Here is a 27467-nt window from a genome sequence, read left to right as displayed (position 1 = left end):
GGAGGATGTGGATTTCTTACCTGGCCTAATAAAAGCAACTGGTCTGCACATTTCCTTGTGTGATCATATGTTGTTCTTTTTGCCTCTTGCAGGTTAACTCGCTCAATCTGCAATCTCTATAAATAAAAAAAAACATTTTTAAACCTGCAGATAGATGAAAACTGATCACAATATAGCCATTTATGAAAAACATCGGATATTGCCGAGAAAAAAAAACTTTTGTAAGATGCAGAATATTCTCAAAACAGGATATGTTTGGATCATTTACATAAATGAAAGAAAAATGGGGCATAAAATAAATGATTTTATTATACAGGATGCTCGAGTCACTTTATTGTATCTCATTACAATATAACCGTACTATAAACAGGTTGTTTTTCTATTGATGCTCCTTTTAAAATTCAACTACAAAGATTCATGAAAACCTTCAGAATCACTTTTTCTAATTTTTCTTAATACATTTGTTTGAAACTGCAACAAATATCTGCGAGAACTAACTTGGGAAATTTACTGAGCTCATGTGCAGCATGGCGATTAATTAATATAAGATAGCTTTTCACTCCGGAAGTTATAGCATTTCTAATTTGTGTTAATTCACACCTTCAAATGGTCCTCTAAGCCAGTTTAAGCAGAAAAAGTAAAGAAAAATTCAAAAAATGAAAACAAAATCAAGATATACTTCATGTTGCAATGACTTTAAAGCTGCTAATAATGTCACATTTCAGCTGCACTGCAAACACAAGTTTAAGGATATCCAAAACAAGAAACGAGTCAGATAAAGAGATAAAATGTCCACTTTTCCTGGGCATTGGTGTTTTAAATGGCAATAATTGCAGTGCCCCATTTTCTTTAGTATTAAATAACGTTACTTTGAAAATCAGTTCTACAATTTAATTATTTCACCTGTGGTATCAATTGTAACCAAAATATCCGAACCGTTTGCTTTTGATGCACAGGAACAACATGGGAATGATCAATCATGTTGATGTAATTCCTGCAGTCTGCACTATGGGGCACTGCAACCATTTGTTCAATAGGTTATATATTTTACTGCATCACAACCATTTATTCTCATTATCGGTGAGTTACAGATTTCAGTTTAAGCACCTTGTTACATATTTTCCATTTTACTTTCAGCCCAGTTCCTGCAAATCTAAAACTTTTATTGTGAAATCAGATTGTATAAAACATGTTAACGATTAAAAGCATATTTCCTTTGCTTACTTCCAAATCATCACTAGTCTTATAATTTGTACTGTTAATAATACTGAAAAATCAAACAAATGTTTAATTAGGCTGAATCCAAGAATAAAAACATCAGATACACGAGTATTGGAATGGAGATAAAGGAATATAGGAACAGGAGTAGGCGATTCAGCCCCTCGAGCCTGTTCCGCCATTCAATGAGATCATGGCTGATCCGTGTCTTAATTCCAGCCACCTGCCTTGGCTCCATATCCTTTTATACCCTTGTCTAGCAAAAATCTACTGGTCTCAAATTTAAAAATGATTGAACTGGCATGTACTGCTTTTTGTGGGAAAGTATTCCACACTTTTATCATCCTTTGAGTGAGTGTTTCCTAACTTATTTCCTGAATGGCCAGGCTCGGATTATAAGGTCATGTCTCCTAGTCCTAGACACCCCCTCTCCCCCCGCAACACGAGCCAAAAAAGATTTTTTTCTATCTACCCTATTAATTCCTTTCTAAATCCTAAAACTCTCAATAAAATCACCTAACCATGTATAGTCCAGGGAATACAAGCCTAGTTTATGTACTCTCTGCACATAATCTAACCCTTGGAGACCTGGTAACATTCTGGTGAATCTGCACTGCACTCCTTCTAGAGTGTGGTGCCCAGAACTGCTCACAGTACTCCAGATGAGGTCTAACCAGGGCTTTGTATAGCTGTAGCAAAACTTCCTCCCCATTATAGTCTAGCCCCTTAGTTATGAAGACTAATATTCCATAGGCCTTTTTGACTATTTTTTGTACTTGACTACTACATTTTAGTGATCTGTGTATATGCACCCCTAAATTTCTTTGGATCGCCACTGTTCCTAGCTTATCACCATAAAGATGAGCTTTTTATAGACTGGCCAGAAACAGAACAAATCGACATGGGCTGGGGTCCAGGATCATTTTTAAGACATATCTATAAAGGGAATGACCAACTAGAGGATGTGTAGTCTGCTGGGCATTGACGTCACTCATGCGTCACAGGAAGGAGAAAGTACAACAGTGTTTATTAGCTGCAATTTGCATTACCTGGAAGTAGGAATTTTCACAGAGTATGTCATAGCAAATATCCAGGGGATTCTCTTGAACTGTATTTGGTGTAACAAGCTCTTTTCCTTTGGAGAAGCTGTACAAATAATGAGCAGCAACAGTCCAGAACTGTAGTTCTGACTCATCACCAAAAAGTCTACAAGAGAAAAAAAGCAGTGGCGTCATTAGGAGTATATCAACAGTACTGAAGAGCTTTAACAAGGAGACACTATGCGGACGCAATTCGATAGTGCCCGGTTTGGGCTTTAGCGCCCCAGGAAGGAAGCGGGCGGTCAGTGAGGTGTTAATGAGCTCAGTGGGGCGCTGATACCAGAGCGCTATCCAATTTCAGATGACCTGTATTCAGCGATCATCCTTCAATCCTTCACACTGGCTGATTCAAGCTCTTAAAGGGGAGGTTATATCTAACTGCACCTGCTCATTTTCAGCAGTGCTGCATTTGAGAGAGAGCTGTGAGCTCGTGCAACAACCTTCTGGGATGGCTGCTGCAAATCCTGCTGGAAGAGAGAGGGCAAGGCGATTCAATGATGTGACATTAGAGGCATTGGTGGGGGCAGTGGAGAGAAGGAGGGATGCGCTGTTCCCTGCATCTGGAAGGAGGTCATTACCATAACTCTTCAGGACCACGTGGAGAGAAGTGGCTGAGGTGGTGTCGGCCAGCACTGTAGTCGATCGAACCCTCACACAGGGCCGGAAGAAGTTCAACGACCTCAGTCGGATGATGAAGGCGAGTACAAGCTTCCACACCTCCTACCTACCAGCTTTTTAACCTCTGTGTACATTGCGCAAACCACCATTCATCCACCAAATAGATGAGCTACTCAAACTCACATCCTCATCTCATGCCTTGCCTAGATTCACAGCTATTCAGCAACAGAAGGCATATCTCCCACATATATAGCTGGACTGCAGGCCAAGATGGTACATAATCGGAGGGAACAACAGAGGACTGGTGGAGGTAAACCTCAGCTGCAGGAGCTGTCTGATCTTGAGGAGCAAGTGCTGTGGCTCATTGGTCCGCAGATGGTGGGCGGAGACGTCGACCACGCTGAGTGCAACAATGGTATCTTTATCCCTCTCCTTTTCTCATCCCATTTCCCCGTCACACCAGAAGGCTTTATCACTTTCCAGCTCCTGATACTGTCTGCCTTCGCCCCTCTGCCCTTACCTTAACGCGAGTCTTGTGCTATTTATGCTTTCAGATAATCAGCAAGCAGATGAGCAGCCTGTACCTGAGCCCTCCCATGACACTGACGAGGGAGAAGAGGAGGAGGGGGACCCAAGCACTGAGTCATTGCATCTCTCACCTGCAGGCACCAGCTCAGAGACTGGTTCTTAGAGGTTAGTTTAGCAAAGGGGTCTACACTGGGTGATGCACCGGGGCCTAGCAGGCTGCAGCAAGGTCAAGGGGAAAGGGTAGCTCGGGAGTCAGCTCCTCGGAGGGAGAGTTCATGTGTCAATCTGCTGCACAGGACTCTGATGAGGACCTTAATGGGGAGGCGTTCACAAGAAGGGTGATAGCCATGCATTCCAATATGATAGGTGCAATGACAAGGGTGCACAAGAGCCTCTCAGCAGTGGTAAGGTGCGTGGAGGAGTTTGCCTCCAACATTGCACAGAGCTCTGTGCACATCATGGAGCCCATTATTTCTAGTGCAGACGATGGTGGACTCCCAGAGAGACTGTGCAGATCCAGACGCCATGGCGTGTGTCATGGGCAATGTGGTAGCTTCCATTGCAGCACAGGCAGAAGCAACCCAAAGTCTTAGTGCTATCATGCAATCAATGACTGCTGGCATCAAGTCTCAGACTGCTCTCATGCAGTCTCAGCTGAATGCCACGCGAGCTATTACTGCTGACATCACTGCTGGGTCCACTACAGTGTTGCAGCAGGCCACCAATCTGTGCTCTGGCAGATTGGTGGGGGTGCTGAGATACTGCCCTGGGTGAGTGGCACTGGGTCAGTGAAGCAGGAACCTGCTTCTCTCAGAATGACAACATTCCTGCCACTCTGCCATTGCACTTGTCGCTGCCCGTCACCCAGCTAGCCCAGACTGCTGCAGCCCAGCCTGAGGTGGTGCAGTCTACAGCCGGGCCTTCCAGGCCCAGAGCTGGTCGAGGGCATCCTGCAAGGCCATCTGTAGTCTCTGGCCCTGACACACAGCAGCCTTCCACCAGCCCTGCTGCAGCCATGGGGACACACTGTGGGGGAGCTCTAGAATAGTTAAGCCGAGTGTTAAGAGTGGATATAAGATATTGCACGAGGGTGATTCTTAAATATATTTGTTGCTTATGATACTGTTAAATGTTATCAAATAAATTTTAATTGGAATGTTGCATCTTTGTTGGTGTCTCTTATTTCAGTTTTGGGGCTGTGGTATGGAAGGGGAAATCGATGTGCTGTTGAACCGGGAAGTGGGATGTAATTAATTGGAACCGAAATCTGTTAAGACGGTCGCAGACCACCCTTGCAGAATCTCGGTCGAGTGGCTGACTCCTCTGTCGCTGCTCCTCGTCCTCCTCCTGAGGTGGTAAAGCTATGCCTGGTGGCAATGGCTGCGCTCTCGTGATGGCCAAGTTGTGCAGGATGATGACGACGATGACCCGCTCAGCCAAGTACTGGAGGACTCCTCCAGAGTGGTCAAGGCAGCGGAACCGTAGCTTCAGCACTCCGATGGTCTTTTCAATGAGCTATGACAGGAGGGGGGTCAAGGAAGCAGGACACTTTAAGGACGAAACAAGTTTAATGACAATGGGGGAGGAAATAGAAACGAGACTATCGAATAATGGGTAGATATTCTGAGGGAGAGTGAACATTTTGGGTTGGGAGAGAAAGGGGTAGATCTTGGAAGGGCTAACAGAGCCAACACCTTTTGTTTTAAACATGAAAAATTCCATGAACTCCTCATATTTTATGAGAGAACAATGGTTGAAGGAGATGGGCAGTGTGTGAGGACAACGGTTGAAAGAGGTGGGTAGTAGTGGAGAAGAGTTTAGTGTTGTTGCTGTTCTCCAGGATTAACATAAAATAGCACAAGTAGGCTGTGGAAATTGAGCAATGGTAGATATTGAGCTGCTCACGCCTTATTCAGCAATGGACTGACATGCTACTCACTTAAGCTTACGGATGTGAGACTTCAAAGATCGCTGTTGTATTGGGGAGAAGTGGGAATAGAAGTCTGTCTGAAATCTACTGGAGACAAGTGCGTTGAAAGAGGTGTCGGAGAGGGCAATTGTGAATGTGTGGAGGAGTCTTTTATTCCAGGGGTAGGTGGTCATGGTGGAGATATGAGGGAAGTACCTGATAGAGCCTTTTCAATAATAGAGGCCTTGAAGGTTTTGAAGCCATGTGTTATGACAAAACAGGGGAAGTTCATGTGTTTAGATGGTTAAATATGGAGGGCGGGATTGAAGAGGGCAGGGATCTAACTAATCTAGCTCAGTCCAAGTTACCTTGCTATAAGCAAGCATCTCTGCAGCAGTTGGAACTCTGGATCTAGAAGAAGATACTGGATGTCACTGTAAAGAAAACAGATAGCATAATTATTCAACCACATAATCAGAACATAAGAACATAAGAATTAGGAGCAGAAGTAGGCCATTCGGCCTCTCGAGCCTGCTCCGCCATTCTATAAGATCATGGCTGATTTTCTACATCAACTCCACTTTCCTGCACTGTCCCCGTATCACTTGATTTCCTTAATATTCAAAAATCTATCAATCTCTGTCTTGAATATACTCAAAGACTGAGCCTTCACAGTCCTCTGGGGTAGAGAATTCCAAAGATTCACCACCCTCTGAATGAAGAAGTTTCTGCTCATCTCAGTCCTAAATGGCCAACCGCTTATTCTGAGACTGTGAACCCTGGTTCTAGACTTCCCAGCCAGGAAAACACCCTCCCTGCATCTACCCTGTCTAGCCCTGTAAGAATTTTGTATGTTTCAATGAGATTACTTCTCATTCTTCTAAACTCTAGAGAATATAGGCCTAGTCTACTCAATCTCTCCTGATAGGACAACCCCCCCCCCCCATCCCAGGTATCAGTCTGGTGAACCTTCGTTGCACTCCCTCTATGGTATTAAGATTGTTGTAAAATGCACACAAAAGAATGGGATTTCTAAAGTACCATACACAACTGTAAAGTTTTTATGTTAAATAATACAAAATACACCATTTCAATTTTGTGGCATGAAACTCATTCTTTTTTTTTTTAAGTTCTTACTCACTTTGACAAAGAGTTCAATTGCTCCAGCATAAGACATTTTACTTCTTCACTTTCTGAATAATGACTGCAGGAAATAGCAGAAAAAATGGTCAGGGTAAACATATGCGCCATTCACTAACTGCTGGTGCCACAAATAACTGTCCATAAATATACAATTGATATAAAATTAAGTACGGAGAAATGACCAACTCTTAATGGCTTTAACAATATGTTCATATGTAATCAGTAAAAACTAGTAAGCATGATAATAGCGATGTATTCAAGTCACACAAAATATCGATTTCCCTTTAAGCATTTGTTACATTTTGCGACCAATTTTGAAACAAAAATGGAGTTAGGATTGGTACGTACTTACATTTGCATAATATCCAGTGAATACTGTTCATTCCATGGTTGGTGCAACAGGAAAGCTTTTAATACAAGACAAGATCTGGGAAGTAGGAGGTAAGGACACCAAAGTAGATCTACACAAGAAAAACACAATTAAAGTCATTAACTTATACATGAAGCAAGCTTCCTCATGGAGTCACCTCACTTATAATTCTCATTACACAGTGTGATCTCAATTAGTTGCAATGCCATTATCCACATAAGCATTATTCATGATTATTTTGCTGGGAGTTTGGTCAAGTTGGGAGAGCACAGGAATAGAGTCCTGGTTGGAAAAGCAGCATGTAGTTGTGAAATATGAGGAAGAAAGTGTAGAAAGTACCGACATTGGCCCTTTAACTAACTGAGGCAGTAAGATCTCTGAACTCAGAGGAGGGGGTAGAGTAAGCATGCAAGTTATTGGGAACTTTAAAACAAAAAAGTGATTTTGGAAAGTAAAATATATGAGAAATAAAAAATTAAATCTATCACTTGCATAAGAACATAAGAAATAGGAGCAGGAATCGGCCATTTGGCCGCTTGAGCCTGTTCCGCCATTTAATAAGTTCATGGCTGACCTGATTTGGGCTCAGCTACACTTCCCTGTCCGCTCCCCATAACCCTCGACTCCCTTATCATTCAAAAATCTGTCTATCTCCACCTTAAATATATTCAATGACCCAGCCTCCTCAGCTCTCTGGGGCAGAGAATTCCACAGATTTATGACCCTCAGAGAAGAAATTCCTCATCTCAGTTCTAAATGGGCGGCCCCTTATTCTGAAACTATGTCTTCTAGTTCGAGATTCCTCCACAAATGGAAACATCCTCTCTGCATCTACCTTGTCAAGCCCACTCAGTATCTTGTATGTTTCAATAAGATCACCTCTCATTCTTCTAAACTCCAAGAAGTAGAGGCCCAACCTACCTTCATAAATCAATCCCTTTACCTCAGGAATCAACCAAGTGAACCTTCTCTGAACTGCCTCCTTAAGTAAGGAGACCAAAACTTGAGACCAAAACTGTACGCAGTACTCCAGGTGTGGCCTCACCAATATCCTGTACAGTTGTAGCAGGACTTCTCTGCTTTTATACTCCATCCCCCTTGCAATAAAGGCCAACATTCTATTTGCCTTCCTGATTACTTCCTCAATACTAACTTTTTGTGTTTCATGCACAAGGACCCCCAAGGTCCCTCTGTACTGCAGTATTTTCTAATCTCTTCCATTTAAATAATAATCTGCTTTTTTATTTTTCCTGTCAAAGTGGATAACCGCACACTTTCCCACATTATACTCCATCTGCCAAATGTTTGCCCACTCACTTAGGCTGTCTATATCCCTTTGCAGATTCTTTGTGTCCTCTTACAACTTGCTTTCCCACCCATCTTTGTATCATCAGCAAACTTGGCTTCATTACATTCGGTCCCTTCATCCAAGTCATTAATATAGATTGTAAATAGTTAAGGTGCCAGCACCAATCCCTATGACACCCCACTAGTTACCGTTTGCCAACCGGAAAATGACCCATTTATCCCGACTCTCTGTTTTCTGTTAATTAGCCAATCTTCTATCCATGCTAATATATTACACCCAACCCACTGAGCTCTTATCTTGTGCAGTAACCTTTTATGTGGCACCTTATCGAATGCCTTCTGGAAATCCAAATACACCACATCCACTGGTTCCTCCTTATCTACCCTACTCATTACACACTAAAAGAACTCCAGCAAATTTGTCAAACATGATTTCTCTTTCATAAAACCATGCTGACTCTGCTCGACTGCATGATGATTTTCCAAATGTCCGGCTACCGCTTCCTTAATAATAGACTCTAGCATTTTCCCAACAACAGATGTTAAGCAAACTGGTCTATAGATTCCTGCTTTCTGTCTCCCTTTTTAAAATAGGGGCGATTCATGTGCAGATCGATAAATACAAATAAAAAGATGTGGAGACTCTTGGGCTAAGTTAGGAAAACAGCAGGTGTCACGTCTAGGTCAGAAGACCAGACGGAGCTAGGGTTTAGTGAGAAAATCTGTTTAATTAAAAACCTTATTTCATCAGATCTTATAATAAAAGGACTGATCACAGCAAAAGTGCAAGAAAAAAAGGATCAAAAGTAGAAGATAACTAAAGATAGTGAATAATGGCAAAAAGCATTTACATTTAGAATACAAGATGTTTCCCAATAAAATTATATTATTTCCAGCAGCTTGAAAAAAAAACACTATAATGATATACATTCATGAGGAACTTTTTTTTTTAAGTTGACACAAATATCTTGCAAACCCGAAAATTTCATACAAATACCAATGAGTCACAGGAGAACAAGAGCGAGACTTTCAAGTGTGCTTGAAAGGTAAATAAAAGTCTTCAGCATAAACCAATTCCTTCCTTTGAGCACAAGTGACTGCCTCTAACCTAATCTGAGAGGAATGAATAGAAAGATGATAGAAGATGTTTGCTGTAGTGGTGGGGTTCCATCAGTAGGTGGAGTTCAGGCTGCACATAGGGAAACTAAATAATGTAGTACTGTATGATGAGGATTAACACCCATCCATCTGCTCATCAATGGTATAAAGGGATTGCTATTTGTTTCTATAATTATGGCCAACTGTGCATTATTTACAAAGAACATAAATAACACTCAGAACTACAACAGCACTTCAGTACTCAAATCAAAAGGATGACTTTTGTGTAGTTTAGTCAAAGAATGTCAAGAAATAATGTATTTATGATTCTGTACATTGCTGTAATAGTTTACTAAAAACCATTATTTTCAAGTACATAGAAACATGTATCTATAAAATGAGTCAGTTTGACAGACTCAAAGTACTCTGATAGTCTGCAGCTAACACTACTTGAGCTCAGTGCTTATTTTGAGTACTTCTCTTTGGGGAAAGTGTGCCTTTATAAATGATACTCTATTACATGCACTGAAGTGACTTGCACTAGCTCCTTCAATTATTGGCAGAAATCTGTAGCCCCTCGAGACCAATTTCTGCCACCAGCCCAACTAAATTCTGTGGCAAGAGAATATAGATTATTCAGCAGTTTCTGTGGCACATTACTCCATGATGTATACATATTTGTCTTTAGAAAAATGTAACAGCACCAATTTGTAGACTGAAAACACAACACAAGTTTCAAACGAGGTACTTGAACTATAAACTTACACACAACTGATGAGGAAGAGAGAAGACAATGAGCTCAAAGCATAAGAGCTCAAGCTGAGACCTGGAGTAGTCAGTCATCATTATGGGCGGTCCCTCGAAACGAGGATGACTTGCTTCCACGCCAAAAAAAGATGAGTTCACAGGTGTTTCAATGAAGGACCCGAACTACATCCTCAAGGGTGGAGGATGCCTGTGCATGGATTTTTTTTTAACATGTGGTGGCCATTGCACACCAGCCACCACACAGGCTTGACAGAGCTAGGTCTTGGTCCAGTGACAAGGATTAACCAAGTCGACTGGAGACCAGCTCTGCCGTACGGACCTAGTGCCCACACATATTGCAGTGTGGGCTGGCCCGTGCTGCCCCTGGGCTCCGAACTCGAACTCGCGCCTCCCCTGGGCCCAATCACGTCACTCTGCAATCTCTCGCTACTCCTTCGCCCTGACCTCGCCGCTCCTGCTGTATCTGCCCATGCTCCAATCACTGATCTTGATGACGTCACTCTTCGCTGCCGTCGCCCTCCTGCACCAGCTCGCGCTGCTCTCTGAAGTAGTATACCTCCACGCTGCTCCAGAGGCCGCTCGCTACTCCTTTTATGGCCCCAACCTGCTGCTGGTGTTGTCACGCAGGTCGGGGCCTCCACACTGCTCCAGAGGCCGCTCACCGCTCCTTTTATGACCCCGACCTGCTGCTGGTGTTCTCACGCAGGTTGGGGCCTCCAATAGTGTAGTCACTGTTGTAATGTAGGAAACACGACAAGCTTCCACCAACAGCAATGTGATAACAAAAAAACCAGATTATCTGGTCATTATGTTGATCGAGGGATAAATATTGGTCAGGGCACTGGGGATAACTCCCCTGCTCCTCCTTGAAATGGTGCCATGGGATCTTTTACGTCCACTTGTGAGAGCAGACAGGTCCTCAGTTTAAGCCAGTAGCAGTATAGGGAACATACATGGAGCAACCAGCCACAATCAACCAGTAGCAGATAATGGTGGGGGCGGCAAGGGGGTGGAGGGTGGAGAAGGAGGATGGAAATTAAGCTCAGTTACTTGCAGAAACAGTGGCATCATCATCAGGAGCAACCATAAGAGCAGGAAAGCTAGAGAGTTGGGGAGATGCAAGAGATACAGCTGGCTGTTAATGTAAGCTTTTTAGTTAATAAGGAAGTCTTTGGGAAGCAGGAATGACAATGCAAGGTTTCATATCAATTTAGTTAAACGGCGACCAGATCTCTCGCAATGCTCCAGCTCCCGACTGTGCTGCTTCTGCGCAAAGGCAGAAATTCTGCAGAATATTTCGTTATCCTGATCATTCGGGTGAGGAGGTGACCTGACACTTTCAATCTCATCCCACTACTTATACACCCTTATCCATTCTGCTGATCACGTAGCAACATTGGCAGTGATTCTGAATGAGTCTTTTACTTGGATTCTTGCATTCCTAAATTGAATTTTAAAGAAGGTAATTCACCTATAGTGCTGCATTATGGTAATTGTAACTTGGAGGTGAAAGAGCCATAAGAAATTAGTATACCAACCATGACCTCAATCAGCTGGAATGGAATATCATAGGAATATATGCATCTGGTGCGCACTTCGCTGTGTGAAATATAGAAAATACATTGCAGTTTGCCAAAGGATAGGGTTTTATATTCGAACTAGTTAACCTGACTGAACACAAGTGACGTGTGTTAGGAGGCTTGGTTTACAGGTTGCATTTTCAAATACAGGTTGAACCTCCCTTATCCGGCACCCTTGGGACCTGGCCTGTGCCGAATGAGGAGAGGTGATCGGCCTTGAGGGGCGCGGGTGGGAGAGGAGGTTGGCAGCCCGAGCAGGCCCCGAACTGTCGGCGGGCCCTGAAGAGACGGGGCGGCCGGAGCAGACCAGAGGATACGGCCCACTGGCCCGACCCCCTGGAGGGAGCGCTGTGGAGAGGAGAAGCCGGTCCGAGGACGGGGCCCGCTGGCCTGACCCCCCCCGGATGGAGTGCTGTGGGGCCGAGCGGCCGGCCCGAGGACTGTGGCTGCAGGAGTTCCAGCAGGACGAGGAGGAAGCAGCCGATAATCCCTGCATCGAGGAGAAAGATTATATTGGCGAGTAGGATTTTGACCGGCTGCGTTCTGCACATGCGTCACCCAGCAGCCAGGAATGGTGCCGGACGAGGGGGTAGTGCCGGATAAGGGAGTCCCAGATAAGAGAGGTTCAACCTGTATAACAAAAACCCACCAGGGTTAGTCAAGTAAAGAGTATAATGAAAATGCGAAGATTGTGTTGGTAAAGTCGAGTCTGCAGGTGACAAAGGCACAAACAAAAGTTTCAACAGCAGTGAGGTTGAGGAGGCACTCAGAGGTAGAAGTGGGACAGATGACGGACTGGATGTAGGTTTGAAGCCCAGCTTAGGTGTCAAGAATGGGCACTCAGGGTGACGGGAGGGAACAGATGCTTAGGTGCAGAGTTTCTGGTGGAAGCCAAACAGGATGGCTTCGGTCTTGACAATGTTGAACTGTAAAAGTTCTAACTCATCCATAACTTGTTATTCGACAGCACAGCAAGAGCTATGTGATCAGGAGTGGTGCTGAAGATGGGCATTGTTGGCATACATATGGAAGCTGGTTCCACGCTTAATGTCAGTGGCACAACATATAGATACAGAATACAAGGGGGCAAGGAAGGAAGGAGGCCACATTCCTGGTGTTCTGGTATCGTGTTCGGTGTTGAAAACGGTTATGTATGTAACTATGTAATACTTGCCACCAGAGGGTGTGACTGTTGGAGTCCTAATGGTCACCTGCACACACGTGTAGGGCCAGTATAAAAGGGTTGGCTGCCATGTTGTTTAGGCACTTTGGAGTTGTAATAAAGAAGACTGTCACACTAAGTTTAGCTCACAGTATTCAGCCTCGTGGAGTTCTTCTATACACAACAAAAACCGCAAAGATGCCAAGTAGGATGAGAGATAACAGACTATGGCCACAGTAACAAAGAATGTTGCTAGTGACTTAGTTTGGGTGGTAACGAAGCCAGATTGATGGGATTTGAAGAGGGAGAGTGAAAAAGATGAGCAAGGAGTTGAATAACAAGAATAATTTTCAGAACCTGAGTGAGGAAGGGAAAGTTGGAGTGGCTCTTTACCATTTACCAATAGAAACTATGGCCTGGATTTTGTGGTCGGTGGCTTAATTTATAGATTACCGCCAGCATCTGAACTCAATGTGCACTTTCCTGTTGTGAGGCCCCTCACAACAAGTTGCTTTCAGATGCTACAGGATTGAGTGAGCGTAGTGGCCCACAGATCCCAGGGGTGCACCATTTGTGGAAGTGTACCTGGGATCATGTCGGGCGGTGCTCCAATCAGGAAACAGAAGGTCTCCCATTCTCCCCCGCTAGATGCTACGGTATTTTCTAGGGAGAATATAGCAGCTAATGCTGATAAAAGTTTTTAATCATTTTGTACCCTAAAAAGTCACCTGAAGAGGAGAGTAAGGGAAGTATATTTTGGATTTTTTTTTAAATTTGCAAAACTGTCAATTCCCCAAAACAGTCTCTCACTCTACCCAGTCTGGATTTACATTCCTTTTCATATATATTTAAACATATCAAAAATAATTATATGCTTTTGAAAGAAAAATGATTTCAGCAGCATTTGAGCAGTTCTTACAGAAGCTATACAGCACACATATTCAGTCATACCATGCTTTTACATTTAGATGTGTATTCACACCTGTTAAGTCCTGTTCATCTATTCTGTAACTTGCCGATTTCATTGCCATCTCCAGGACCCGGATACAGCCATCGTCTGAAGCCAAAACCACTTTATCGGAACTGCACCAATCTATATCAAGAACCTTGTAGTTGACATTCCGACCAGTCCTCATGCTGCTTACCATCTGAACCTTGAAACAGAAGATTCAAAACTGATTAATTCTATTTTTTAAATGCAGTTAAAGCCATTTCATTAAATTGATTTCTATAGTTTGTGTTTTTGATCAAATGCATTTTATGGGACAGTGTGACAATTTCAAAAAATGAAATAATAAATTTGACAATTTACTAACAGCACATCAAGCGTTATGAACTAGAACTACATAAGAAATACTTATATAAAAAGAAAAGGACAAGGGAAGATTAAACAACATATTTACTACCTCCTTGGTATCCCAGACTTCAGCCCCATCATTAAACATCACCAACAGCTTCAGGTTTCCCTTCCCAGGAGCAAAGCGGATCTTCTTTACCCAGCCTCGGTGAGTCGGAATTCCTCTATTAAACAAATGCAGCAACAAAGTAAGTCCATCAAATTCTAACGTAAAGCAAAAATTTTAATAATGAGCCTCAACATCAGTTATTTTTCAACAAAAAAAAATCAAACACATTTTAAGACAACGATGCAGCTGAAACTGACAACCAAGTGGACCCCCAACCCAAACCTCTGAAGTGAACTCGCATCAGGACGGCAAACACTGGTAGGCCAAAATGCCAAGACATCACACTGCTGTAGGATAGTCAAACATTTTACTACTAGGCGCAACATTCCAGAAGTTCTAATATCCCTTACCTTGAAAGTCTAGCTTTTAAATCCCAGAAGTTCACATTGCCATCAACGTCGCCGAGTACCAGGATGTCTCCCTTCCATGCAATGCATGTAATGCTGCCCATGCTTCCCTGCAATTAGTTTGGAGAGCTATTTCAACAGATTGAACATTTAAGTAGAAAAACAAAATTGTACTACAGCAGCAAACTGTATTCTGGTGCATATACTACATACACACTGTAGATGGAAGATTAGTTGATGATTTCTGTTTGATTACGTAATTTATAGAACCCTGAGTAACTTCAGTAGAAATCAGTCTTCATGCACTTGAGACTATGACCATAACATTTACAGTGGCATTTATGCAGTGTGTGATTTTAGCTTAAAGACAGCATTATTAAAGCATATATAATGCGTATATATTTTTAAATAACAGACATTTTGGGACTGAAAGATTCGATTTGTTTCACACATGTAAGATAATTTCTCATTATCTGGACAGAAACTTTTATTCAAGTCTAATCCACAATTATGCTTTCACTGACGATCTTCTTGCTCATGCTGTGCACCTTGAGCAATTTAGTGATTAATTTTGTATTGCCTTGGACACGTCCAAGACCTTTGACAGGGTCTGCTACCTTGCACTTGTCAACTAGTTAAGACCATTTGGACTTTTACCATATTCATGGATACCCAGTCTCCTCTCAGACAGCTTTAATTGTACAACAGTTGGTGATTCTCCACTGGCTCTTTTTAATGCAACTCCGTAGCTTCCCGTTATGAGGTTGGGAAAGCTATTTTGGATGAAACATTGTTTTGCTCGTTGACATTTTCACCATCAATCAGAGAATACAGAGCAGCGATATAAAAACAGAAACCACCCCTATAATAATCGTCAGCAATAACAGTTAACAGTAAGTTACGGTTGTGCTGACAGTATTAGACAGACCCATTAAAAAATACCAGGGTGTAGCTCATCAGTAATATCTAGTGCTGTTTGCATTTAAAGGGAATGTTATATTGTCATGGTGCTCTTATTTCAAAATAAAATTATAGATTTATTAATTCATAAATTCACAAATCAAACTGCAAGTGAAATTGAAGAAAATGTTGTTGCCATAAATTCACCTGCGTCTCTGAAACATCAACATCTGACAAAAATGCTGTACATTGCATCTGGAAGCGCAGAATCTCATTAAAATGAATTCAGTACACACTCTACAGTGAAGAGTCTGTCAATTATGAAACATTATTTATATATAAACACAAGTGTTGCATGTCAAAAAACAATATGTAAGCAGATGAGTTTTTGTACAGGGAGGCACTTAGAAATGTAATAGCAATTCATTAAAATCATCCTGGGAACTTGCTGGTGCTTTACAATTAACTATACTATAAAGAAACAAGAAACTACACAGAAAATGAAGCATTCCGGCCTGAAAAACAATTGGTAACCACAGCAACACTGTATAGGATAGCACCATACAAATGCTGAAGTACTTTATAGCCACACAGTCTAGGAATGGACCAGCATTTTACAATTATCCAGCCTATAAAGACAACCATTTGCAGCAAAATCGTTATTGAACTTCACTTCTGAGTGTGGTAGGCCAGTACCACAAATAAAATTCCCTAGCTCCAAAAAAATACGTGATTGGCTGTACGTGCACGAGAAATTATCACGAGAATGAAGGCAGGAAGCAGAGATCTGAAAAATTTATTTCATAATACAGTCAGTGGCATGAGCACTGGCCCCGCAAAGCCCTAGTGATTCAGCCTCCTACAGTCCATTCAATTTCTAATTATATTTTTATGCCACTGGGTTTGCCTATTTGAACTTGGTGGGGTTGCCTGTTAGGAAAGTCAGTTCTTAGCAGTGTAGCCTGAATGGAGAACAAATCCTAAATCAAGTAAAGCAGTGCTGAAAACAAAGCTTCCAATTACCCAATCACCTGATCCAAACTCGAATGGTTGAACTCAGCTGCATTAAGAAATGTAACCGAAAAGCAAAGCTCAGCACAAAATTGAGCACAGCAGCCATATTCACAAAGGCAAAGACTCCAGTCCACCAGGGCAATCACAGAGCATTGCAGGTATCATTGCTCAGCAATTGCTCTCCCCAACAAGAACATTTTCTGTTTCTGCAACAAAGTGTTTGCAGGACAGATCTTTCCTCGAAATGATGAATAAAAGCTTCGCTCTGCCCAATGTGTTTTTCAACCCCAACTTCAGAACAGCAGCCTTGATTACATTATCTTAGTATTTTTTCAATCCACACACCATTCACCCTGTGGCTCCACTGTGGCAGACTCAATAATCTGTCAGGCAGGGAAGGTCACTAGCACTCCAGGGTATGGATAATGAACTGGAAGGAGAGAAGGACCAGTCACTGGGAGCTAAGATTCATCCCACCCAGCTTCAGTTAATGCCAAAAGCCAGTGCTGATCCTGGAAGCTTACCAGGGCTCTGTGTCTGCTGTCTAAAGTCCAGCGGCACTCCTACACACATTTGGGATTTCCTAAGCTTTGGCCTTGCAAACCTGCACCTAAGCTCTAGGGTTAGGTGAGGGAGAAAGTATGCACTCCAAATTAATCAAATAGAATCTCTGGTTTGGTGACGTTTAAACATGGCGATGGGTTTTCACGTGTATCAGACAAACGTCAACCAAACTTTTGATTCTTTGACTGAAATCTCTAATTTAGTATCAATTAGGGTCAGCTTTTTGCCACGATCCCATGCCCACAAGGAACTGGATTAATATTGTGAACTTTACAGATCATGGGCCGAGGAAACTCTCATCCCAACAGTCTGAGCTGGATTTGAACTCAAGTCCCTGAGGCGATAGGCCAGTGTCTAACTTACTGGACAACTCAGCCCGCCTGGAAAGCACAGTTATAACAGAACACAAGGAAGCATGGGGTTAGGAAGCAAGAGAAAAGGTAATTCGGTCAATCAAGCCCAGTCTTTCCACAAACTATGTACAGCCAACTTTATAATCTTCGGATGAATGATTTGCATCAATAATCCCTTATTCCTAAATGCAACTAGCAGTTGGGAATTTTAACAATTGTATCTTTATACTCAACCTTCTACTTTTCTTTCAATTATAAAAAAATAAACATCTAAATTCACCTAATGCTGTTCACTGATTCTAAATATTGAAAATTGTAAATTAAAATCCATGATAAACTCAAAATATCTAGACACTACTATTAGCAACAGCACAGAATTTTGCATCTGCTCTTATTACACCAGATAGTTAATTGTCATTTCTATTTGTGAGTCATTTGGTAAGTCGTGCAATTGGACGGAACTTCAGCTGGTATGCGAAACAAACCCATTATTTCACAGCGAGCATTGTCCTGAACTTACATCTGGAGGAATTCTGGCCCCGTCCTTCACCAAGTTTCCTTCTACAGTGAGGTGGAAGACCTGTCCATCGTTGTCAGTAAATATAAAGTGCTCGCGTGCAGAAATATTGTGGCTAATTTCAGCTTTACTTTCTGCCTCCTGCAGCAAACTGGAGAATTAAAATATCAGATGTATTCAATTCACAATCAATACATCTTAACCTTTCTTGACAATTATGGGGCCGAAAATTGCGGCCTCACCGGGTGCGTACGATGTGCGCACACACTTGGCGAGGCCTCGCAAAAGCCGGTTCATGGGGCGCAATGCGCATGAGGCAAGAATCGGCTTTTCCAATCTGTCAAAATTTCTTTAGACAGAGCGCACGCATCCCCGTAGGAAGGACAGCCGCAGGGCAGAGATTGGGCTATTTGCCCAACACTTGTCCAGCGAATGTCCTTCAAACTCTTACGCCATAGAAAATTAAATGTAATCAAATCATTCTGATATTAAAAACCCTGTCCACTAAGGTAAGTTTATTTTTAACCCTACTACAACACATTAAAAAAAATTCCAAAAAATATATATTTTTTCTAAAACATTTAATTACATTCAATTTCAATTAATTTTAAATATGTGAGGATTTAAAAAAAAAAAATTATTGTCTTGTCTTTCTTGTTTTAGGGGGGGGTATTCTCATTTATAGTAATGGGAGCTCGTAAAATCAGAGCTCCCATTATCAATGAGAATATTTGATGTTCAGTGGTGGTCCAGGCCCACTGATTCCAATCTAGACTTACGTACATGCAACGAATGAAGGCCTCAGACCCGGAATCCTACGTTACTCCAGGGCCAGCAGATATTTTCGTCAATTTTTTTCGGGTCGGAGGCGTTCGTCTGAAGGAAGCCTCCAACCGCAATTTTCCCACCATTTTCATGCATGGTGACGTTAATTGACTTAAAAGCCAAATCTCTTAAAAAGGCACACTATGGCACCATCATTCCTAGCACCAAATATAGCAGAAATGGTGAACTAGAATCAGAGAGAAGCAAAACTAATGGTTTCTTCCTTCATTTCTTACTTAGCAAGAGATCACTCTGGGACTAGAACAGGCTGGCAAATAAACTCACAGTAAAGAGAGAAATCTGGTTATGGCGGGATCATCAGTGTTATACATACTGGCATAGTAGGCCCACGCATGCTGGTAATGCAGCCTCATTTTCTGGCCACTGCCTGCCACCCACTCCACCCCATGCCATCAGGGCCTTGCAAAAATCAAACCTATTAACGCCAGCAGTACCCAGCCATCCTTTCTAAGTCACCTGATCATAGGTGACTCAACGTTACTGGCTTCTGCGTCAGAGACAACAGTTTGTCTGGCCATGGCTTCTCGAACTGCAAGCTGCTTTCTTCGCAGACTCTTCAGGTTGTGGGAAGGAGACCATTCCTGTAGATAAAGAAGTGTCGTGAATTCCACTGTGTTGGCAACCCATCAAAGAAAATCCCTCATTTTTTTCTACACACAATATATTAAACTGAGCCTATCAAAAGTCAGCAATCACTCTTCTACCCTTTATGTCACCATCTAGGCATAGATGCCAGTTATAACATTGTTCTGCAATGACTACGACACACAAGGTGGCCATACAAATCTTGCTGAATGTTTAAAAACCCATACATCATCATCAGAGGCGGTCCCTCGAGCGAGGATGACTTGCTTCCACATGAGTTCACAGATGTTTCAGTGAAGGCTCCGATGTTCCAGTCCTGAACTCCAATTGAGGGGGTGGAAGATGCCTGTGCATGGATTTTTTTTTAATGTGTGGTGACCGGTGCACATCATCCATCACACGGGCTTGGCAGAGCTAGGCCTTTATCCAGTGGCAAGGGTTGAAACCAGGATGACTGGAGACCTGCTCTGCTGCACGGACCTAGTGCACACACATATCACATATTGCAGTGTGGGCAGGCCGGTGCTATCCCTGGGCACCGTACCTTCATTCGCCGCACCTTCGCCCACGATGTTCCAGGGTCCGCCGCTCCAGCTCTATTTATAGCCCCGACCTGCGGTGGTGTTCTCACACAGGTCGGGGCGGCCCACGATATTCCAAAAACCCATACAGAACTTATGACATCAGTACATCTAGTTCGTGCTGGATGATGTAGGACATCAAGTCTGGAACTTACAAAATCGGCAACACAGTCCTTAATTGTGCATTTCTTCTACATATTTATTTGATCAGATTTCTTCTCATTTTGTGTTGGCATAATCAACAATGAAACCGATATTCATGTACTTCTGTACATACTATAATTCTGTGAATACGTTAATTTTTCCTGAAATGTTAGTAAAGCCACACAAAAGTGAACACAAATGATCTAGAGTTAGGAACTGAGGGAGCGAATTTGCTGATGACACCAAACCGGGGAGAGGAGAGGGGAGTGGCAAATGTTTTTATGAGATTTGGAAAGTCTGCAAGAGGACATAGATAGACTAGCAGGAAGGGCAGATAGGCTGTAGATGCAGTTAACTGTAGACGCATGCGATGTAACATATTTTTAAAAACATGGAAAGGTTGCAGTGTAGATTGAATAGGATGTTACCAGTGATGATTAGTTAGTTATGAACAGACACTCAAGAGGTTAGGGCTATTTCCACTGGAATCCAGAAGGTTGGGGGTGACTTGATATAAATCTTTATGACGAGTTACGATAGGGTAAATAGCAGTACATTTTTTCCATCTGTCAGAGAGAAGGTATAAAAGGACATGAATTTAAGATAATCACAAAAAGAATTGAAGATTTAAAAATGAGTTCAAAAAAATTCTTTACACAGAGCATGGTTAGAACGTGAAATTCTCTGCCACAAACTTGAAGAGGAGCCCATAAATTATTTGAGAGGGGAATCAGATAGATGTTTGAAAAGAGCTATATTAAAGATTATGGGAGCAAAGAGAGCCGGATTACACTAGGTAGGACATTTGGAAAAAAATACCAATACAGACTTTGCTGAGCCAAATAAGCTGTTTCTGTGTTGTGACATTCTACGCTTCTATGAAAATACTCATGACAATTTCATCACTATCTCATATATATTCTGCTAGTCTAATTAAATATGCAAGCAGTGGATGTTTATTTATTTTAACAAATGGAACTTGATTTAAATTTAAATCTGAATTCTAAGTTGACCTCAACGGGGACCCATACACACCGCTGAGGAAAGCGCCCACGAAAAGCTGCCCGAAACAGGGCAGTAGGCAAGTACCCTGAAAGAAAGGTAAGTTAAAGGTTTTTATAATTATTTTTAAAATTCTAAAACGGCGATTATGTTAAAAAGTGTCTTGAGAATGTTTTATAACTTTTTATTTTTTGTTTAAGTGAAAAAATATTTTTTGAGTTTCCCCCCCTCCCTAGGCCCAACCGTAGCCTCGGACTAAATACCTGATCAAAATCTGCTATGTTAATGTTGCAGAGTAAAAGCAGTTAAATGTTTTGCAAAAATCCAACATCTATTTATACACAAGTCGTGGGAAAATGTTGACACTTCCATAGGGCACAAATCATTTGGACACTTGTAGAGGTCTATTAATCACTTGCTGATGAATAAACGACACATGTCCTACCACGAACTATTTAGGAGCCTCAGTTCCCTCAGTTTCTAAAGCTACCATTATAGCCATGCGAGGAGGCTTGTCAATCACGCGGAATAGGAATAGTGGGAAGAGGCTCCTAATGCTATTCATGCTAGAGGGAATTCCAGATAAAAGTTAAAAGTTTGTTGATCAGCTTTTCACCTTCATCACATCACACAACTATGAAGCATTTGAGTTTAGCTGCAGATGCTTTGCTGCAAGAGATGCCCCTGTCTAATTCAAAGCTGAATACAATGCAGCCTGTCCTTCTGCACAGTGTGAGCAACACCACAGCAAGCCAAAGAGTACATAATAATCATAGAAAATTCTGAACATCTGCCAGAAAAGGTTAACAAGTTGAGTAGAGGTGTCCTAGACAGAACTGAGAGTCTCCATGCAAATGTTAGCTCATCTTTTATTAAGATGTTGATAAACCCACTGTCTATTTCCAGAATTTTAAAATTTTCTTTCTCGAATATGTAAAACAAGCGTTTTAAAGTTTTCTGTGAACCTCTTGGACTAATCTATCTTTTTAATAGTCTGTCTCTATACATTAGTGTTCCTGTGGGATATGGTGACAGTTTCAGCTGTCACATAAGATTGCAATCTAACTTCACTGAGGTGCAGTGCAGGTTATACAGCCCTGAGATAAGGCATTGTGAATTGTTCCGAGAAGGATTTTCTTTCTAGTTAATGATCACAAGTACCTATCCCAGGAGACACTTCCATACAGGAACTCTTCTTACTAATGGCAAGTGTTGCCACCTTGTTAGTTCTTACGGTTTCAGCATGCATTTTAAATTTGGATCAGTTGATGCTCATTTCCTTATCCTCATTTTAATTGGGTCAATTCTTTTTGTTTTTGGTTGCATTTTCCCAGTGATTTTGAGTGTTATTTTTCATTTTGAAAACTGTGTGTGGGGGCAGGTGTCTCACTTTCCTTACTGCAGCAATTCTCATTTCCAACGTGGGCTGAAGCATTTCAGCTTGTTTCATCCTCATTGCGAACTGTGCCAACGCTCCTTAGGACTCAGTTATTGTTTGCTGAGTGTGGTTCATTTTATCAATGAATTCAATTCATCATATGTGAACATAAGCATATGTTGTCTTCCTCTTCAGCCAATTGGATTTGCTGTGCTTGAATTAATTATGTGGCCTCTTAATAGTGTCAAAGCGAACATAACTTCTTACCCAGCAGCTTGTGATGTGTCTCCCTTGTCTGGCCCACTTTTTTGGTGGGATTTTTTTTTTTTCTATGTACATTGCATCACGACCACATCACAAACACAATCATTATGCTAAGTAACTGTTTTGCCATGCACACAGGAAAACAAAGTAGAAAATCCATAATAGACAGTTGTCAGAAAAAGAGCTACTTCCCCTGCATCAGAAATGAATGCGTGTAAAAGACAATTTTAATTGAAAAACCGTGTAAAATTGGGTCTCAAGAACACTTAAGGTAGTTCCAAGAGAAGACATTCAAATTTAACCAATTAAATCACGAAGCAAATTCTCAAGCAGTGACGCATACAGGGCAGACCCATTTTAAAGACCTATTTCTTCTTGATAGTTTTCTAGGCCAAATTTCTTCCTCACCTAATCTCCTGAAGATTGATGACTCCTTCCTGGGGTGCAATTCCATGGAGTGTCACTCCAGTATTGTGTGGTAAAATCTGATAATTTCTCTCTCTGGATGTGTCTCTTTTAATATAATTTGGGTTTAGGGGGGTTAGCGTGTCTAAATAGACTTAGTTTGATGTTAAAAATCTATTTATGTCTCATCCAAGTGGCATCAAGCAGGCTTCACAGGTGAGCCCGATGCGGTCTGATCCAGCATTCAAACAGCATTCAGGGGTTGCCAGACAGCGATCAGAAGCACGAGTACATACGGATTTCCCTCTTCCTATCCTAGGAGTGTAACTGTTGTATCCTACTGAGATCAGCTAACTCAGCACTGACCACGAACTGAATCTGCTGGGACCTTTCTGGTCTGCATGTTGAGTTAGCCATGGCTCAGTGGGTAGCACATTCGCCTCTAAATCAGAAGGTTGTGGGTTCTAGTCCCACTCCAGGGAGTTAAGCACATAAATCTAGGCTGACACTCCAGTGCACTGCTGAGGGAGTGCTGTACTGTCGGAGGTGCCATCTTTCAGATGAGACAGTAAACACAGGCCCGTTTGCCGTCTCAGGTGGACGCAAAAGATCCCGCGGCACTATTTCTGGTCATTACCACATTAAAGTTTGTGGGAGCTTGCTGTGCGCAAATTGGCTGTCGCGTTTCCCACATTACAACAGTGACTATACTCCAAAAGCACTTTGAGACGTCCGGTGGTTGTGAAAGGCGCTATATAAATGCAAGTCTGTCTTTCTTTTTGACTGTTTACGAGCATACATTTTGAAGTGTAAAAAGATAAAATATCTAATAGTTAATCCTCAGGGGCAACATTAATGTGGAGTTAAAATCTTCCTAATAAAATGATCCGAGTTACAGCATATCACCTCCTTAATGATAACTAGCTTACTGAAATTGTACCATGTTTAGTAATTTTACATTAACTGAAGTGTATTATAACTACAATATATACACACACGACCATAGAAGCAGCACAATTTGCAAGAAAATGCTTATATTGCCGGTGGTAAATGGGGTCCATACCAATGCCGTTATTGCAGGAAAGTTCTTTGTCATTTCACGAAGGAGAGTGCAAGTTCTAATATCCCAAAGTTCCAAAGGTTTGTCTCTGAACACCACAACCAAGAACTGCCTAAATAAAACAAATATATCATCCTTTAGGTGGAATTGAAATGGTCTAATTGCTATTTTCAGCAAGACATTTATCATATAAACTGCGACTTTTAGTGAATAAGTAAAACCAGCACATAAATTTTTGCAAAAAGAGCCCAAGACCTATTTAATTATTTTGTAATTTGATTAAGCGCATTTGCTTCATAATTATCTAATCAAGATAAGGACACATCTACGAACCTCTAGTGCTTTGTCCTTCAGAGGGATCATCAGCCCAAGATCAATGACAATGCAAGTATCAAGCTACAAAAAGTGCGAGCGACAGTGCTTATGCACAAGAATGAACAAGCACTATATTCTTAATTTTAAGAACTGTAATAAGCATGGTGTCTTTTAAATGATTCAGCTATCAATAGGATGAGCCAACAAAATTGCCACGGTTATATGTTCATCCTACCTCTAAATATCCAATACAGTATTTGTGAATGGAATAGCAGTGGGGCAAGTGAGCAAGTTTTTAATACTGTAAAAACAGAAGGCACGAAAGCTCAAGGTTACATTGGATATTAGAGCATTTTGGAACACAGCCATACTTACTTCAAATGGGACACTTTAATCATTTCTATTGGTGGTTCGTCATTGCCTCGCTCACCTCTAAATGCAATACTTTTTCCTAGGAAGCAGAGTTATTTACAAAGAATCAGAAAATCAAACCCCATGGAATAGACAAAAACTAATGTAATTGCCCTGCCAAATCTCCTGCATATCAATCTGTTCCAATGCATGCCGTTTGCTGATCAACAGTAACAGAATCAAACAGCATCTCAATGATTTGGTAGAATACCTCAGAATGGCATTATTTATGAAACTACAGCAAACTAATGTTTTTGAATGGCATCAATCAAATCATGACAGCTTGAGGTTTTTCGTTTTGTATTTCAAATGCGTGTCACTCCACGCATTCTTAATATATACATATATTTTACACCAGTCTGATAATATTCTTGCACCAAGAAGTTATTAACAAGATAATAACATTTCTACCAACAGATCTAGTGCACACATTTATACACACAGAATTTAAAAAATTGTCCCCTGTACTTTAGCATATTACGTCTCTTAATATTGCCTTCCACTGCAATGCTGCTTTCGAGGTCAGATTTATATGATTGAACCCCTTATATTTGATGCAGTTCTCTGTTGTTGTCAGTGCTCTAGAAAGCACCCCATTGACAGTATGGGTAAATCCCAACAGCACTGGTAGCTACACAAACAGCTGTTGACAATCACAGTAACAACTTTCTGGTTTATGGACCTTCCAATAGGCTAGTGAGATACATAGCTACATGCTCAGAGCAGACTATAAAATTCGAGTTATGGATGTGACATCCGAAATCCGGAAACCTCGGGACCGAGGCCATTCTGGATTCCTAGTTTTTGGGGATTTCAGAACATCTTTGCCTGGGCCAAGAAAGGTAGGTAGGGAGTGGTGCAGTCAGGTTAGCGAAGGTCGGTCGGGGCGAGGGGTCGGTGTCAAGCCGAGGTCGGGGGGGGGCGGGATGGTGTCGGTCAGGTCGTTCGGGGAGGGGGAAGAGTCGTTCAGGCCGCCGGAGGTCGGGTCGAGATGCCGGGCCAAGGCCGGCCGGGGTTGGAGGGGGGGAGGTCGGGCAGAGGGGTAGGGAGGCCGGGCTGGGGCCGTGGGGGGGGGGGGGGGGGGGGGGGAGGGAGGCCGGGCCGAGGCCGGAGAAGAGTGGTCGGGCCCGAGGGAGGCCGGGGCTGGGCCAAGGGAGGTTGGGCCGAGGCCGGGGAAGGGAGGTCGGGCCTGGGCCGAGGGAGGTCGGGCTTTGGAACATTTTCCGATTCTGGAACTCTGGATTTTGGACGTCACATTCTTGTTATTTATGCAGTTCACTGCTCCTTCGGAACAATAATGTGACCTCCTGCAGCTTAGTGTTATTACTAAAGCTACAAATGTAATAAAGAGCAAGTATCACCATCAGCACTCAAATTATTATAATGAATTTCCAATACTTCCTGGCATATTTCTAGAGGGTTTTTAAAAAATTGGTTTGTGTAAGTTGCAAGACACCCAAATCAGTGGAAAAAGTCATGCTTCAGTTATGTTAAGGGATCAGAGTATGTTTTAATTGAGACCCACTTCAAACATGGCTGTTGCCGTACCATTTCAAGTAATAGTCTTATTTTTGGTTTATGAACCCCTTACTGCAATCCAAAACAGCCCAATACAGGGCATGACCAGAGTGTGCATCATATTTTGCATAGAAACAAATGTAAAAAATATGGGCGTTTGAAGAAAAATTAATATCAACATAATTAAACAGCGGAAGACACTAATACCAAATTTGTATCAATGAACTCCTTGATTAGTGTGACCACCTTAGAAATGTAACCTGAATAGAAAACAATCTTTTCTGGAAATATGAAAAAAACAGTTTATAGATTGAAAGTATTCCCAGTTTCAATCTAAATACACAGAAATCCATTAAGTAATGACAGCTCTGTAAATCTGGAAACACTTTATAGACATTATGAAACTCATTTGAGCTGCAATGCAACAGCGTTCATTAAATTTCGATTACATTAACCTACTGGAATATCTATAAAATATATTTCATGGATACAATAATTAAGATATTTTGTTATACCTCTCCAGATTACTTCAAATATATTCCAACCATATTATTAACATTTTCTTTTATCTCGAGGGCTTTGCTGCACGTTAAACATTGAGAGCTCACTTTATTAGAATAATTAATACTACTGTGAAAGAAATTATACTCCTCTGCTTGAAAAACATAAGTCTACGCTCCAACGGTCTGCTTTTTCTGCAATATAAATTCTCCAGTAAAGCAGAACGATGCAAAATATAAAATGAGATATTTTCAGCATCTCTCTTGAATTCCGCAGACAATATACAATAGCAAAAATTGGCTGGAATTGAATACAACTTAAACAAAATAAAAAGATTTCTTGGATTTAGTTGCTGTCATCATTCTTTGAACATATAAGTCAATCTCCCTTGGAGTTTTACGTGGGGAGTTAAGACCCAGTGAAGTATTCAGGTCAAACATAATTGAAGGCTGGGGTGATAATTGAAACCTGGCTGATGGGAGAGAGGGAGGGGA

General features: G+C 41.8%; 1 protein-coding gene across 2 annotated transcripts in view; it reads right to left on the bottom strand.

The window, feature by feature from the left end:
- The window catches only part of wdr11 (WD repeat domain 11), a 126063-nt gene that overhangs the window by 16305 nt on the left and 82291 nt on the right, over positions 1-27467 (bottom strand). For both annotated transcript variants that reach the window (XM_070876672.1, XM_070876673.1), the window contains exons 13-24: positions 24919-24994; positions 24232-24340; positions 19266-19390; positions 17967-18114; positions 14619-14725; positions 14209-14323; positions 13785-13956; positions 6869-6977; positions 6515-6577; positions 5742-5807; positions 2268-2424; positions 21-116 (exon numbers count right to left, since the gene is read on the bottom strand). In XM_070876672.1, coding sequence (XP_070732773.1) covers positions 21-116; positions 2268-2424; positions 5742-5807; positions 6515-6577; positions 6869-6977; positions 13785-13956; positions 14209-14323; positions 14619-14725; positions 17967-18114; positions 19266-19390; positions 24232-24340; positions 24919-24994 — 1343 coding nt within the window. The remainder of the gene's footprint in view (positions 1-20; positions 117-2267; positions 2425-5741; positions 5808-6514; positions 6578-6868; positions 6978-13784; positions 13957-14208; positions 14324-14618; positions 14726-17966; positions 18115-19265; positions 19391-24231; positions 24341-24918; positions 24995-27467) is intronic.

Source organism: Pristiophorus japonicus, chromosome 3 (assembly GCF_044704955.1).
Source record: "Pristiophorus japonicus isolate sPriJap1 chromosome 3, sPriJap1.hap1, whole genome shotgun sequence".
NCBI lineage: Eukaryota > Metazoa > Chordata > Chondrichthyes > Pristiophoridae > Pristiophorus > Pristiophorus japonicus.
The sequence above is the reverse complement of the archived record's forward strand: the minus strand, read 5'-3'. Positions and strand labels throughout refer to the sequence as shown.